Genomic DNA, 15,356 nt, shown 5'->3' with positions numbered 1-15,356 from the left:
ACAATAAACATTGACAGATTTGTGATAGTCGGTAAGATACATGACAACTGCACAGCATCACTTCACGCGCTGTCATCGGATGTCTAGAACATTCCTTCTAAGAATAGCCACTGAAGAGTCTATAAAGACGAAAGGGCTGGTTGTTGGTACCCCCCAACAGCCCTCTGGCCTTCTTTCCATTTAACTCACAGTTTAAACAAGTCGCTCGCACCTCGCTTCGCTCGGTGCTCGCTCCCCCCCTAAACCCTAAAAAACCTCGATATCCTGCTCGCACAAGGCGCTCTTTCGCATCACTTTCCAACCGAGAAAACCGAGCCGACATTTTTTTTGCATATGCCACACGGCCGGGGTCAGTAGCATTCATCTTCGCCAGTTGTGTCCAGTGCTTGGACATTACGTGGAATGAACGGATGCATCGTAAAAATTGTGCTTGGTTGATTTTGTTCTCTTCTTGCCAACGTCGCATTTCAGCTTCTGCATGAAACCATTTGACCCGATCACTTTCATCGGACCAGGCCTCGATATCTTCAGGCGTCAAGTTCACTAGCTCCGCAAGCGACCAAATCCATCCATCTTTCTTGACCTTTTCATTGTTTTTGGGGGGAGATATGCCAGAACCACAATTAGTGCCTTTCTTGTCTTTGCCCAACTTTTTGTCGTTCCTAGGTTTGGGTTTGGACCCTTGTGTTTGTATCACATCCATGGTGGACTCAAGATAATTAGACACACCCGGAGCTCTCCCTTGCGCCCCGCCAGTAATACCCGGGTTGAATATCCGACCATCTGACTTTCTTGACGTACCAATTTCACGTCGAAGATGGGTAGGTACCCAGTACGTGTCGGCTACAGTCATTTCTGGGAACATGCTGGAGTATTCATCACCGCCTAGGGACACAAGAGCTTGCCGACAGAGATTATATATGTGGATTTGCAGGCTTAGAAGGCGTTCTACATCTTCTAATTTCGACTTTGACCGTGTCCGAGCAGTCTGTCCACGGTCGTTTTGTTGCCTCTCAGTACGCATCAAGGATAGTGTTTTTGATGTATCTTGAATGTTGCAAATGGTATCAAAGATATTTCCTTTCCGTAAGAGAAGCTCGTCTGCCGCAAGACCTTCCAGATCATATTTTGCACGATCAGTAGCCAAGAATGAAGATGGAAGATAGAGTTTTGCGCATTCTGGTTTATCAATTGACGAAGTTTCCACACTACACAGAGCAGTGCCCATGACATCCTGCTGCAGAGTCTTCCATCCTTTGATAAGTTTGGCTAGCTTGGTACGATGACTGAGCATTTCCTTCGGAGCCATGGGATATTCCTCAGATGCTAATTTTGACGCCAACTCCTGTCTATCTTACTCATGAGATGCTTATAAATGGACATATAAACCACATACTGTTTTCGTTCAATGATAATGCCCTCATTGATTAGACGTACAGAACTTTCCATGTTCAAAAATGTGTTGTCTGATTTGTCGGCCAATTTCTTCAATCTGTCAACCAATCCTTCGTATATTTTGGCCTGAGAAGGAACTGCAAGAATGAGATATGTTAAATATCGAGCTGATTATCGCTCACCTTTTCCTGTCTTGTGTCGGAATACGCACTGAATCTCTTTGTCTGCGCTAACCGTTCTCAGTTCACGATCAAGGCAATTCCATAACGGGGCACGATCCGAATACAGTGCTGTCTTTCCAATAAAGTCATCGCGTTTTTTGTGAAAAATCTTCCGGGAATGGACAATGTCTGTCTCTAGCGACGAGGCCATATTCGCCATTTTCTTGAAATTCCAATCCCCGTGGTGGTCAATCAGGGTGTCTTGACGATGGCCATTGTTCATTTGACGGACTTGGGGTGCCAATTGATTAAGTTCAACCCATTCGTGTTCTGCTGTTTCGCCATGGAAATGTCCCGCGCCTGATTGATACGCAGATGAATAAAGGTATTCACAATTCTCTTTGTGATTATGAACATGAACAAGGGGAATTAAAAACGAAAGACGTTTGACAATTTCGACCAGATCAGGGAAGTAGACTTTGAAACGTGACACAATGTTCACCCAGTAAGAGCACACCATGTCATACGATATCCACGCTGCCAGCCAGGTAAGATACTGGTCACTGTTGTTCTTTCCTGTGTCTCTAATCCGGCGGAGCGCCAGGGCCACAGCATAATCTGTGTTAGCAAATCTTTCACCACGTTGAAGATCCACAGTTGACACAACTATGACATGTGGGCACTGAACATTGATTATACCCGTCTCCGAAAGATTCTCCATAACAAGATTGCGATTCTTCACAGCTTTGATAGGGCAATCAATCTTGTCGGCAATGTCTTGAGCAGGTAAAGAACGCAGATAAGATTTAAAATCGGAATCAGTGGGATAGTAGGCACGTCCTTCATATAATGAATAATTGTCATCAGAACTATTTTTGTTGTATCTGTTGGCGTGAAAATTTCCGTCGAGGGTAAGTTGCATCTGGTTTAAATGACTGAATTCCTTAGGTGTCTGGTCCCAATTCTTCTCCATATTAAGCCCGGCCTCGGGGCAAGCCGGACAAAACACAAGCAGATTGCCTGGTGGCCGATGAGGAAGCAACTGGTCAATACCGTGGGCTTGACCCAGACGTTTTGTAGCAATCAAAACACGCCAAAAGCGCATTACCCGTAGAAATTGGGGATAAGGATTGGTGGTACTGGCTGCAAACATGTTATCGGTCAGCCGCCGAAGAGCCCCAATAAAATCGTAAGCTGATTCCTTTGATTCAAGATGGTGCAGGTGGAATTGCTTGAGGACTGTGAGTGTGAATGCCATTTTTGGCTGTTTGAGTGTCGCAGGGAAAAAACCGAACTGGATGAGTTGCCGTACACGATTTGGCCGGCCAAGGCATGTACAGAAGTGCATGCGAGTATCGTGAACACCATTGTGGTCAATTATCTGGAAGAACATGTTTTCTTCTTCGGTTTCTGGGCCCGGACACCGAAGACCTCCATGACCAAGAGGGATGGCAAAATTGCCACCTGGAATAAGTTGCGATATGTCTCGCTTCACAAAGAATCCACCGTGTTCCCCTTCTTTCCAAACCAAAGCCCAGTGGCATGGCATTGAGAGATGAGCGGCGATAAAGCAGAGACGACAAGTGGCATTGTGTCCCAGACATTCCGTGCAGCAGACTAAACGTGTTTCCTGACCACATTGGCAGGGTGTTCCAATGAGAGGATGGTGTTCTCGCTCAAAAAGATAGTCTAAAAGTTCGTCTTTGTTATCCTGGAATGCTTGAAGCTCCTCAGTAAGCTGTGCACAATATTAATTAGCAACGTTGCACCAGGAAAATTCCAAAGTGAAAACAACCAACCTCCAAAGGCTTAGCCGGAGGTTCCGAGACACTGGGAGGTAATTTGGCCTCAACCTTTTCCTTGGACTGCAGAGAAGGTATATGTCCGTTGTCGGCAAGAATAGTTGTATGGGTAATAGAAGTTGAATTTCGACAGGTATATTCCGTGAGATGAGGTGCAGTGGGTCGGAGGCGTTTAGGGCTCTCGTTTTCGGCTTCTTGTTGCGCGCGGCGCTTCAAAAGTGTTTTGGCGGTTAGCTTCATGACGGGTGGGGGCAAAATATTGGCAAAGAGGAAAGGTTTATTGTACTTTCAGTTGATGTATGCCATCCTACATCCCAAAGTGCCACAATCGGCAATTTTGTGGTCATGCCACCACTCAGTCAATACATTTTGCTTGGGCATTGGTGGCCAAGCATACGCCTATAATAAGGAATCGGCAGAATTAATCGTGTCACCAAGGGAATTTGTAAAAGCAGATATATTCATTATATTCTAAGTTCTGGCCACTATGCATAACAGAATCGCAAAATTTGATCGTGGCCTGAGATCAGGTGCCGGGTGGCCCACAGACAAGGGGTCCATTCATCTGTGTTGAAGCAAAAATACTCAATGTATAAACCTTGTTCAAACCCCTGGCGTCCTAGAAGAAGCTTGTAGTCGTTCAGACAGAGGCGACCATCATGGCACGGGTAAAGGGTTTCTTCAAATTGACTATGATCCTATTCCAATGAATTAGCATTGAATTATAAAACAATAAAGCAATAACCCAACCTGCAACATAAATAAAACAAGAACCGGTTGAGTAAGGTCAAATATCTCTGCCTCGTCTACTGCTTCAGGCGTGGGGGGAGACCGTGCAGGAGGTGCTACTGGGGGGCTAGTTGGCGCAGCCGCAGGTTCAAGGGCATCAAGCAAGATATTGATTCGGCGCCGTATTTCCGCCTCGTCTATACCTTGAGGCACGTTAGGTGGTGGTAGCTCATCCAATACATCAAGAATTTTACGTCGTTTGAAAGGGGAAACACGGTCAGGCTCAGGCAATGGCGAAAGAGGACGCTTGGAGGATGAAGCTTGCGAAGTTGATGCGAAAGGCGGTGGCGACAGACGACGCTTGGAGGAAGAGGGTTGTGATGTGGGTGTGGAGAAAACAGCCGGTACGGCCCTATTGCGCCTACAAGGAGACGAGCTAAGCGCAGGCGAAGGGGACAAGGCAGGGGACGCGCTGGGTGCAGACGAAGGGGGCAAGGAAGATGATGGTGAAGCAACACATGGTCAAGCAACTGGGTTGTTAGCTGATGTCATGGTACGTGGCATATACGCATGAATTTCATCTTGAATGGCAAACAGGGCATCAAGTCCAGACAAAACCTCTGGTGATAAAGGTTCGGTAACAAACCGCGGTCGTTGATGCATATAGCACGATTGCTTCTGGCAAACTTGAAGCCACCGTCCAGCATTAGCGCGATGGGATCCACCCCCGAGACAAAGTTGGGGTCTAGATTCAGGATGGTCAGGCTTGTGAGGTTTCTGCGGTCCTGGGTTTTTGGTGTGTTGTAACAGAAAGAGTTTGATGTTTTGTTTCACTTTCTCCAAAGCAGCGGTTTTGTAGATCCCCCGGTACTCAGGATGCGCACCAGAGAGAGGTCCAAACGATGCAGGAGGAGGAGCTGGAGGCATAAAGAATTAGTGGGATGGCCAGTGTGTCTTTGAATTTAAACACGCACCTGCGTGTCCGTATACCCCTCCCATCATGCCACTGCATAATATTGAAGAATAGTGGCCACCGACGAATTGTGGCCTAACCAACTAGAGAAGTTTGCGCCAAGTTTGCGCCAAGTTTGAAGAGTCGCGGCCACCAACAAAGCGTGGCCTGGCCATTTGGAGAAGTTTGCGGAGAAAGGCGCCGAGTTCCTATTTGAGAAAGGTAGGTAGCAGGCGACGCAAAGTCAAGCCTATACGACCGACACATAGTCGAGGTCAAGGGGATGTTTGAAGACCAATGGCCAGGGGTACCAGAGAGAAAGGCGGAAGGACAGGACACAGGATGAGGAGCGCCCGAGTATGGCGAGAAGAGCAGACAGTAGGCGACGCTCAGTCAAGCCTACACGACCGACGCACAGTCGAGGTCAAGGGGATGTTAGGCGACGCAAAGTTGAGCCTATACGACCGACACAAAGTCGAGGTCAAGGGGATGTTTGAAAACCAATGGCCAGGGGTACCAGAGAGAAAGGCGGAAGGACAGGACCCAGGATGAGGAGCGCCCGAGTATGGCGAAAAGAGCAAGTATGACGAGAAGAGCAGACAGTAGGCGACGCACAGTCAAGCCTACACGACCGACACACAGTCGAGGTCAATGTGGAAAATGATGAGAACGAAAAGTGGAAAGACATGGCAACGAGGGATTTCAAAATTGAAACTCCGCTTTTGTTCCGATTTTGGTCATGGACGAAATTCAATCAACATTCTAACAAATATTCGATCGGCCTTATTTAGACATTATTGATTGGGATTTGAGTCCAAAATCAACAGCTTGATGTTTATAGAGGTAAAAAAGGTAATACATATATTGAAAAACTTGTAAGGTCCAAAAAATTCAAGAAAATTAGCTACAATAACAGTACAAGTTCAATGTAATCGACGTGGTATGACGGGCGCACGACCAAATGCATCATAGAAAAGCTGAATAAAAAGTCGGACCAGTACAACCTCAAAGAGCAAATATTGGTGTTCCGCAAAAGATAAAATATCCGAAGATCTGGTGAACAGATCTACTTCATGGCACTGCTTGGCCGCGGAGTCAAAACCCTCCCAGTCTCGCATGGCATTCTGCAGGTATATGATGTATGCGCGACGAACCATCCAATCACCAGCGGCAATGCCGATATCCGCATTGGCGATGTGTGCGAGAAATGGAGATGTGCCCAAGGGCCCACCTGCGAAACAAAGGAGAATATCGTCTTCACGAGACTGGAGAATTTGGCCTTCTCTTTCAACCTTGAGGGTCCTACAATAAAGATGATGGTCCAACGCAATGAGATCAAACCAAAAGTTGAGCTCTGATAACTCCCAGAGCACCTCTCGTACTAGGTTTATATCCAGTTCTTGGCCCTTTATCAGAGCTTGACCTCGCCACGCGACCTGGTGTTTGTGACCATTGACTGCAACTCCGGATGCATGAAAGTCAAAGTTTTCGAAAATTCTTTGTAGAATCTCACCCCTTTGAGAACTTTTACTAGATGTTCGGGTGCTTGTCGACGACGATGCCGTGGCGGCTGGTTAAGTTATAGTAGACGGGAGAGCATCCACAGGGAGTCTGAGTAGATCTCGCCACAGTTGACTACTCAGTGGACACCGTCCCTGGCTTTCTGTAAGGCGATACATGAGGGCCGAGCGGTACTTCAGCCAGTTTGTGATGTATAACTCGCGCTTGTTGCATGTCGTTACTCCGATAAAGGCTTCAGGGTTAGGCAGAATGTATCCACCTTGAGCCATAGAACGAGAGACCAGGAGCGACCTCTTGGCATCAGTGTTGATTTTGCAAAGCCCCAAGGCCCATGCTTCTTGAGATGGTGGTAAGTAGACACTAACCGGCTCTGAGAAATCCTGCCTCTGTGGTATAGGATCTATAATCGTAATAAATGAGGTACAATTTCTTCATGTTCAAACGAATTGCGACTTACACGGCTGTTTTGATTTTCTGATCTCGCGGCTCGTGGCCACTCTAGGACCTATTTTAAAGGTTGACGAGGTCTGCTCTGAACCGGTCGATTGCGGAATGGGAGCTTCGTACGCTCGCAGGTTATATGCATCCCCGTATGAAAGAAAGCCTCGTGCGAATCGACCGAAAGTGATATACTTGTTCGGGCTGGTCAACGAGTTACGATAATCCACTCAAAAATGCAAAAAAGCACTGTCCAGACAAAGATAATCCTGTGGTTTCTGTACCTCGCACAACGAATCTACACGGTCATTCCCTGCCCATTTGGCCTCACGAATCACCCACACTGGAATACCCGCTCGGAAAAGGTCGTCCGCATCCGCCGCAGTTTGAACAAAAGCACCAATGAGTTTTTTATTAGCCGCCGTGGCAGCTGGCATAGTACCTTTGATCCTGGGGAGATAGATTGTCAGGTATTCAAAGGCGGCTGTAAATTCCAGAAAATATCTTTGTAGTTCGGCAAATAAGAATTTTATTTTTCGTCATGTCATTGGGAGGTTTTCGAGATGATTGACTGTTCGAAGGATCGACGGTTGGAGCTTCAACAAGATGTCGTTTTTGGGTGCGTCATCCTGGCTTTCATATTCTTTCGATTTTGCAATAACTCTGTTTTGTACAAAGTTCTTTGCTAGGGAGACCAATTGGGGAGTCAAGGTATACAGTCCGCTAAGAACCCCTTCTTGCGCAAGTAAGTCAGAATCTTCTAAGCGATAAAACACTATAAAAAATCGATTGATTGCACGAAGATCGTCGGGCCTTCGACGAATGGCGGCAAGATAGCAAAAACTCCCAATGAAGGGTTGGGGCCATTGAAGGGGATCGTGTTCTCCGTACCGCATATCCTCCATGTAAGTAATCCGGGATACTCTGGGGGGCTCCCAGATATGATCCATGTTCGGGCTTGTAACGAAATGACTTCCTTCCCACACTACGGCTCCAACTTGGCCTTCAAAACTGCAAAGACCTGGTAAAGTATAGATAAAAAGACTGGAAATTGTAGAACAGAAACTCACCCTCGGAGGAATCATGGCCTTTCTTTCGAAGAAGGATCGATGGATCTTTAAGCAGGTCTTCAGGGGTGATACAGCGAGACATTTTTCTGCTGGATCCGGTGTCGGTTATCCATTGGATTGACGGGGGAAAATGTATGAACGACGCATAGTCGAGTTCATATGGACGACATTAAGTCGAGTCCATAAAAAGTAAACGGAAGTAATAAGTGAACGACGCATAGTCGAGTTCACATGGACAACATAAAGTCGAGTCCATAAAAAGTAAATGGAAAAAATAAGTGAACGACGCATAGTCGAGTTCACATGGACGACCTTAAGTCGAGTCCACAGAAAATTAAAAATCTAAATACTTACCTGGTTGTACAGTTAATAGTAAAGGGGGCAAAAGAAGGGCGGGCGATGAGGAGCAAAAGCAGAGGGGGAATAAAGTGGGCAAAGACGGCGGACTCGAAGTTCAACTCTGAGTTGGACTTGGGGGGTGCAGGTCACATGATTGAGTCCGATTTGGTAATGCGACCCTTCATCCCGCCACTCACCACTCAACCACCATGTTCATGAGGCCTCGACTTGGCGTCGGTCTCGCAACCTTGACTATGCGTCGGTTGCTTCAGCACCCCCCATCTTTCTCATCACCATCGCTCTCAATACCGCCCATACCTACTCATGCTCATGAGGCCTCGACTCTGTGTCGGTCTTGCAACCTCGACTATGCATCGGTTGCTTCAGCACCCCCCATCTTTATCATCACCATCGCTCGACCTCAACTCTGTGTCGGTCTCGCAACCTCGACTCTGCGTAGGTTGCTTCAGCACCCCCATCTTTCTCATCACCATCGCTCTCAATACCGCCCTTACTCTGTGTTGGTCTCGCAACCTCGACTTGGCGTCAGGTGCTTCCTTTGGTGGCCCTTTAGATCCGTTGTGTACTTTCTAAGGCACTGGTACGAGTGGCTATTTGGGCCACCTGTGCCATTCACTGATGAATACTATTCTTTTCAGAACGTTTCTCATTACTGAATTATGGGCCACAACTGGTCATTTCGAGATTAATCAGGCCACTGGCAAAGCGCAGGGTGTCATAACTTTTCATTATATATGTATGTACAGACCCCTACCCTACCTCTGATCCTTCTTACAACGTATACTTACTAGACTGACTTCATGCCTGCCCACTAGTCCCTACCACTTTTTATGATAAAACAATAGCAAGTGTTAGCACACTCTTTTTATAACTGTTGATGGTTTTATCACAAAGCAAAATAATGAGAAGACTGGTCTATTTCTCATAAGTTTACTTCGCTTTTTCAAAGCCTTTTTCATTAGATAATACCCTTCTTTCTCATTATCTTTAGGGCGCTTTTTCATTACCTTTTGATTAGATACTAGCCTGGTTATTTGATAAGATTGTTCTACATCAATATATCTTATCTTTGCTTGGTCATTTCTGATGCCATGCCATCAAATCAGGAACACTGTGGGTACTTCTAGGCCATGTCTATCAATCCATCAAAGCTATTATTAAATAAACTTTTCTCTCCTCGGCCCCTTGGTCTATAAATAGTGCTCATCCTATGCTACTTTTGTGCATTGCTGGCAATGGATTGGGCGCTTTTGGGGGCATTTCTGGACCGTTTCCCTTGGTGTTTTTTGGTAGACCTATAGTTTTAAAGTGTCCCAATCTGAATATGAAATTAGAATTGCAATATCTTTACTCATTATTGTGCAATTAAGCGTACGATGTTTTGATCAAAAAGCGCACCTTGAATAGCACCATCCAGGGGCTGGTATGCACCATTTTGACTATGCAATTATTTTTCATTTATAATAGACGGAGTACATGCCAAGTTTCAGATCAATTGGAGCAGTGGAACCTATTGAACTAGGATGTGCACCCTACCCCTCCTCCTACTCCTTGTACAAATGCCTTCCTGATCAGATAAATTTATGCCCAACCAGGGCTGGGTAGGCGTCCATTATACCAATTTTTAGAGCCCAAAATCTTGGTGCAATTCTAAGATTTAAGGGTACTACCCCTTACTCCCTCCAGAACTTGTGTATTTTATTATGGGATAGGATGGGCTCTCAGACCATTGAAAGACATGTAGATCCACTACAAACAGTACATAGAGTCCAAAATTTACCCTTAAAAGCCCTCTTCAACAAGGGAACATACTGATTTAAGGGGGGGTATGAGGATAGGTATGGTAGGTTATTGATCAGGCCATATCTCTACAAATACATTGTCATAAATCATATTCTTGACGTCTACAGATACCTATAGTTGCCCCCTAAATATCTTTCTTAGGCTGCAAAAAGATCCGTCCATTAGCTGAGATGCTGCAGAGGGAATACCATTCTTCATCAAAATGCATAGTATTTTCGCATTTACCATATATAAATGATTATGATCAGGAAATATAAAAGCAGGATAGTATAGCCTCAAAATGCAGCTTTCCAGAACATTAAGGATGTTGTGCATCGGACCAGTGGTTGCTGAGATATGGAAAGAAAGGTGTTGAAGAACCCATCAGAGACCCGGATGGATATTGGCCTTTATTTATGCTTTGTTTGTGGTCACCTCTTTGGCCTTTCTCCGAGATACATTTTGACATATCTCAGCTCATACTCATCGGATTTCCATGAGTCTATATACCACAGATAGGTGTCATTTAGGGCTACACAGCCGTATAGTTTATGTATTTTATAAGTGTTATCTTTTACATCATATTTCGCTTTTCCTCCATTTTTGAACAACAATGCTTCTTCTTCTTGTACCATCTTGTTAAGCGTTCTGGTCATTTGGCAGTATGAATATAATATGTAGAAGACCTTAGTAGCTATCTGTGAATGTAAGATATGTGCATTTTGGTGAAGTATAAGTGGTGATATGGTCATATTATGTTGTACATCCAATACCTTTTTATTAGCCTCATAACCAAGGTGTTCCCCTTCACTCTGAATGCTTCAAAGATATGTATTGCGTCTGTGGTACTATATAGAGCAGATTTACATACCTATATGTGCTGGGAATGGCCATTCTACCCCATAATAAAATATACAAATTCTGGAGAGGATGGGGGGTAGTACCCTTAAATCTTAGAATTGCACCAAGATTTTGGGCTCTAAAAATTGGTATAATGGACGCCTACCCAGCCCTGGTTGGGCATAAATTTATCTGATCAGGAAGGCATTTGTACAAGGAGTAGGAGGAGGGGTAGGGTGCACATCCTAGTTCAATAGGTTCCACTGCTCCAATTGATCTGAAACTTGGCATGTACTCCGTCTATTATAAATGAAAAATAATTGCATAGTCAAAATGGTGCATACCAGCCCCTGGATGGTGCTATTCAAGGTGCGCTTTTTGATCAAAACATCGTACGCTTAATTGCACAATAATGAGTAAAGATATTGCAATTCTAATTTCATATTCAGATTGGGACACTTTAAAACTATAGGTCTACCAAAAAACACCAAGGGAAACGGTCCAGAAATGCCCCCAAAAGCGCCCAATCCATTGCCAGCAATGCACAAAAGTAGCATAGGATGAGCACTATTTATAGACCAAGGGGCCGAGGAGAGAAAAGTTTATTTAATAATAGCTTTGATGGATTGATAGACATGGCCTAGAAGTACCCACAGTGTTCCTGATTTGATGGCATGGCATCAGAAATGACCAAGCAAAGATAAGATATATTGATGTAGAACAATCTTATCAAATAACCAGGCTAGTATCTAATCAAAAGGTAATGAAAAAGCGCCCTAAAGATAATGAGAAAGAAGGGTATTATCTAATGAAAAAGGCTTTGAAAAAGCGAAGTAAACTTATGAGAAATAGACCAGTCTTCTCATTATTTTGCTTTGTGATAAAACCATCAACAGTTATAAAAAGAGTGTGCTAACACTTGCTATTGTTTTATCAAAAAGATGGTAGGTACCACTCGCCTGCCAAAGCCACCAGATTCGTTTTCTCGGATGCCCAGATGGCGCGCATCAAGGAATACATACCTGCATTCGGAGCCAAGGTTGCGGAGCTTGATCCTGAATGGCGCGGTCACTGCAAGCAGCTATCAGACTGGAAAGCCAAAACTGTCAACTCTCTACTCGCCGAGGAGATTTTTGCGGGCAAGTTATCCGAGACCGAGACTCTCAAACAGTGGTCATCGGTATGTAGAATGAATTCTCTTTATGACTTACTTACAATTCGTGTCAGGCCATAGTACGTGTGTGGACAAATCACTTCAACTACGACATAAAGGTCAAGCAAGGGAAAAAGGGTTTACAAAAAACTCCTACTATATCCATGGCCAAGACTCCTTTTCTCCAACTCTCTTCAAATGCCACCCCTTGAGACCACTTTGTTGTCGAAAACAACGATAGAATTGTGGCGTTATACCGCCAAATCAGTCAGGAACGGGGAATACCTGGAGGAGCTGCTCGTCAAATTGCAATTCAACAACTGTGGTCGAAAGAAGATCACAAGGCTTGGGAGGAAAAGGTTAGACATATGAGGGATGATATTGATGCGTAAGTCAATGTTGCTTGTTTAGGATACGTTCTGACAATGCTTCGTAGCAATCGAGCAGAGTTTGACAGTGTGGCTCAGGAAGCCCTCGAAGGACTGCTCACCGGCGGACAGCTCGGCTCATGTGTATTATCCCTATCATATGCATTTCGCAAAGGCGGCAACATTTTTGGAGGCAAAGTCAGCGCGGCATTCGACAGCAACGAAGGAGCTTTGATAGACGATGGCAAATTTGAGTATGATACAGCTTCACTGGAACGCTGGAACAATCATGCCAAGTCAGTTCTTCCTCGTGAGTGGTATTCTTTTAGTCGTCATTTACTTGTGATATACTGACAAACCTTTGTAGGGCAAGAACTCCAACTCAGCACTAGGTTGCTGCGAGACACCAACGGCTGCCCTCTCTTGCCATTTATTGACTTGAAAGGTCAACCGCTATCGTCTGCAGCTCTAATTCTCGAAGATTATTTTCTGTCTCTCTGGCGTAGGTCAATCTTGGAGCATTTGTAAACACCTTACTGACTTACTTTGCGATAGACTATACTCAAGATGGCGATGCGACCATCCCCTGGGATGCGATTTATTCCAACCCTGATATGTACTACGACACAGAGACATTCAATTTACCAATAGGCGCCTTAAAGTCCCCGCAAGTGCTAGAACCCGACAAAATTCTGGCTCTAACCAAATATCTGCGTTTGCTACCTGATGCCACGCCGTTCAAATTTTATTCGAAAGACCGCATAGCGCAGCATCAGCGCCAAGCAGAGTTACAGAAATTGCAGCCTTCTCCAAGTTCTCACTCGCCCTCTTACGATGATGCATCACCTTCGGGGACTTTACCTTCACCATCAAGATTGACTAACGTTGCCCATTTTTTGACACCACCTGCGAAGACTCAATCTCGCCCTTCACTTTTGCCACCTACCTCTGACCAGGCTGCTAGTTTTTCAACACCACCTCCGAAAACACTACCTCGTGCATTGCTTTCTTCACTATCGCCCATGACTCCTCTTCCGTCATGCTCTCCTCCAATGCAACACACAGATGTGTCCTCTAATGTTCCTCAAACTGTCATTGGACCATCGGCGGCAGGCTCTCCGGCCTCCAAGGAGGGCCACTCTGCAAAACAGGGTGCCGGTGATGATATTACCACCACAGCTGCAAGCACTGCCACTATCAAACCGAAGAAGAAGCCCAAAAAGAGAGTTAGGACGGAGGGACCACCTGTAGCTGTACGACGTACGGGCCGCCCGCGCACGCAAGCTGCATTGGGACCTGCGCTTGTCACAGATCCTTCTCTTCCACCACCCAAAAAGCGCAAGCTTAGGGACACTTGGTATATGGAGCCAGTTTCGTCTCCGGAAAAGCCATCTTGAATCCACCTCGCCCCAATTAACATCGTTTATTTGTATCTTAGTTTTAAACATTGTTGAATCCATCGCAGGTTTAAAAAGCGTTTAATTGTGGTTGCTGTTTAATCTTCTCTGTCGTCTTCAACATTGTTTATTCCTTTGTAGCTGTTTAATTTTACCAGTTCATTTAAACATTGCTTAATTTTTTGGACTGTTTAATTGTCGATTGTGTTTAAACAGCGATGAATGCTTCTAACTTTACTTTGTCTCTATGTCATTTTTGTTTTAATAGACTACTTTTTTGTACACCAACCGTATATGATTTCAGAGCTAACTAGTACATGGTTCAAAATAGACTAGAGAGACTTGAATGAACATGGTTTAAACCCCACGTGGGATTAAACAGCCCTTTTATGTCATAGACCGATGTTTAAACAAAGTCCAGTGAGTTTTATCATCCTCTGCCCTCCTACACCATCTCTGTGCCCACCTGGGCCCTTGTACTGCTCGTCATTATGGCCGTTGCACTTGTGGTTGATGTTGATGAGCAGTAGTATGGGACTGGGGCCGCGGAAGGGATTTTGTTTTTTTTTGAACGGGCATGGCCCGTGACGCATCATAAGGTATTTAAATATACCATAGATAATTATTTCTGCACAGGTGAAGGATATAGATGCTTATCTAGTCAATTATGTTCTGAGCAGTAAATTTTCTTTCCAAAGGTATATTTTATGAGGGTGTGGTTTGAGTGGTGTCCATGGTACGGATCAACAATCCATAGTGGTAACAACAAAAGACACATCAAAGATGGCATCACCACTTTGATGATAAATTGAATGATATATCACTCTATTTCCTTGATTAACAGCATACATATGACCAATTGTTACAGATCTGTTTGTGCTGTATCATACAAGAGGTCATTGCTCTGGTGGGGAACAGCAATTTGCAGAACCATAATAGTTGGCGTGAGCCCCTTGAAATTTGTCAAGAGGTATTATGGCATACAAAATCAATAAAACTCGTACCGCAGCAATGACTATAGCAGTGGTGTTATAATAGCTTCCTTCACACCAAGAAGGATTCAGGAATCCAAACACAGGGAAAATATTGATTACAGCTTCAGTAAGCATTACCAATGAATAAAAGGCAGATGATTCAACGAGGATCACGATAATATGTTGATATTGCATCCTCGCTCAACCTATTAGGCCTCTAGAAGCAATGTGTATCTTGTATCCAATCAGAAACGTCACAGTTGCGGTGGTGGAAAGGGACACGAGAGATAGCGTACATGCTAATTTATTTCCTGTGGTGAAATTTAAGCTGGTGGGTTGAAAGACAGTGGAGGGGTAGATTAGGGTAGGTATAGCAATCCCTTATAGAGGACATTTATAAGAGTCGTTGATTCC

At 44.8% G+C, this 15,356-nt stretch overlaps 4 protein-coding genes across 4 annotated transcripts; 1 reads left to right on the top strand and 3 right to left on the bottom strand.

The window, feature by feature from the left end:
- Window positions 1-185: 185 nt before the first annotated feature.
- JR316_0012749 (uncharacterized protein) lies at window positions 186-3,598 on the bottom strand (the record flags this gene model as incomplete). Its single annotated transcript, XM_047898368.1, has 5 exons — window positions 186-239; window positions 275-1,349; window positions 1,397-1,532; window positions 1,578-3,294; window positions 3,356-3,598. The coding sequence occupies 5 exons, from the start codon at window positions 3,596-3,598 to the stop codon at window positions 186-188; spliced, it is 3,225 nt and encodes a 1,074-aa protein (XP_047743257.1).
- A 286-nt stretch (window positions 3,599-3,884) lies between these two features.
- JR316_0012748 (uncharacterized protein) lies at window positions 3,885-5,014 on the bottom strand (the record flags this gene model as incomplete). Its single annotated transcript, XM_047898367.1, has 3 exons — window positions 3,885-3,923; window positions 4,133-4,508; window positions 4,656-5,014. 3 exons carry the CDS (start codon window positions 5,012-5,014, stop codon window positions 3,885-3,887), a joined length of 774 nt encoding a protein of 257 aa, XP_047743256.1.
- Window positions 5,015-5,962: 948 nt separating this feature from the next.
- Window positions 5,963-7,435, bottom strand: JR316_0012747 (uncharacterized protein; the record flags this gene model as incomplete). Its single annotated transcript, XM_047898366.1, has 4 exons — window positions 5,963-6,609; window positions 6,820-6,960; window positions 7,018-7,202; window positions 7,290-7,435. The coding sequence occupies 4 exons, from the start codon at window positions 7,433-7,435 to the stop codon at window positions 5,963-5,965; spliced, it is 1,119 nt and encodes a 372-aa protein (XP_047743255.1).
- A 4,612-nt stretch (window positions 7,436-12,047) lies between these two features.
- Window positions 12,048-13,968, top strand: JR316_0012746 (uncharacterized protein; the record flags this gene model as incomplete). The annotated part of the gene is made up of 5 exons (XM_047898365.1): window positions 12,048-12,230; window positions 12,278-12,287; window positions 12,417-12,591; window positions 12,640-12,881; window positions 13,127-13,968. 5 exons carry the CDS (start codon window positions 12,048-12,050, stop codon window positions 13,966-13,968), a joined length of 1,452 nt encoding a protein of 483 aa, XP_047743254.1.
- Between the last annotated feature and the right edge of the window lie 1,388 nt (window positions 13,969-15,356).

Source organism: Psilocybe cubensis, chromosome 12, assembly GCF_017499595.1.
Source record: "Psilocybe cubensis strain MGC-MH-2018 chromosome 12, whole genome shotgun sequence".
Taxonomy (NCBI): Eukaryota; Fungi; Basidiomycota; class Agaricomycetes; order Agaricales; family Agrocybaceae; genus Psilocybe; species Psilocybe cubensis.
Note: the sequence above shows the minus strand (reverse complement) of the source record. Positions and strands in the feature narration are given on the sequence as shown.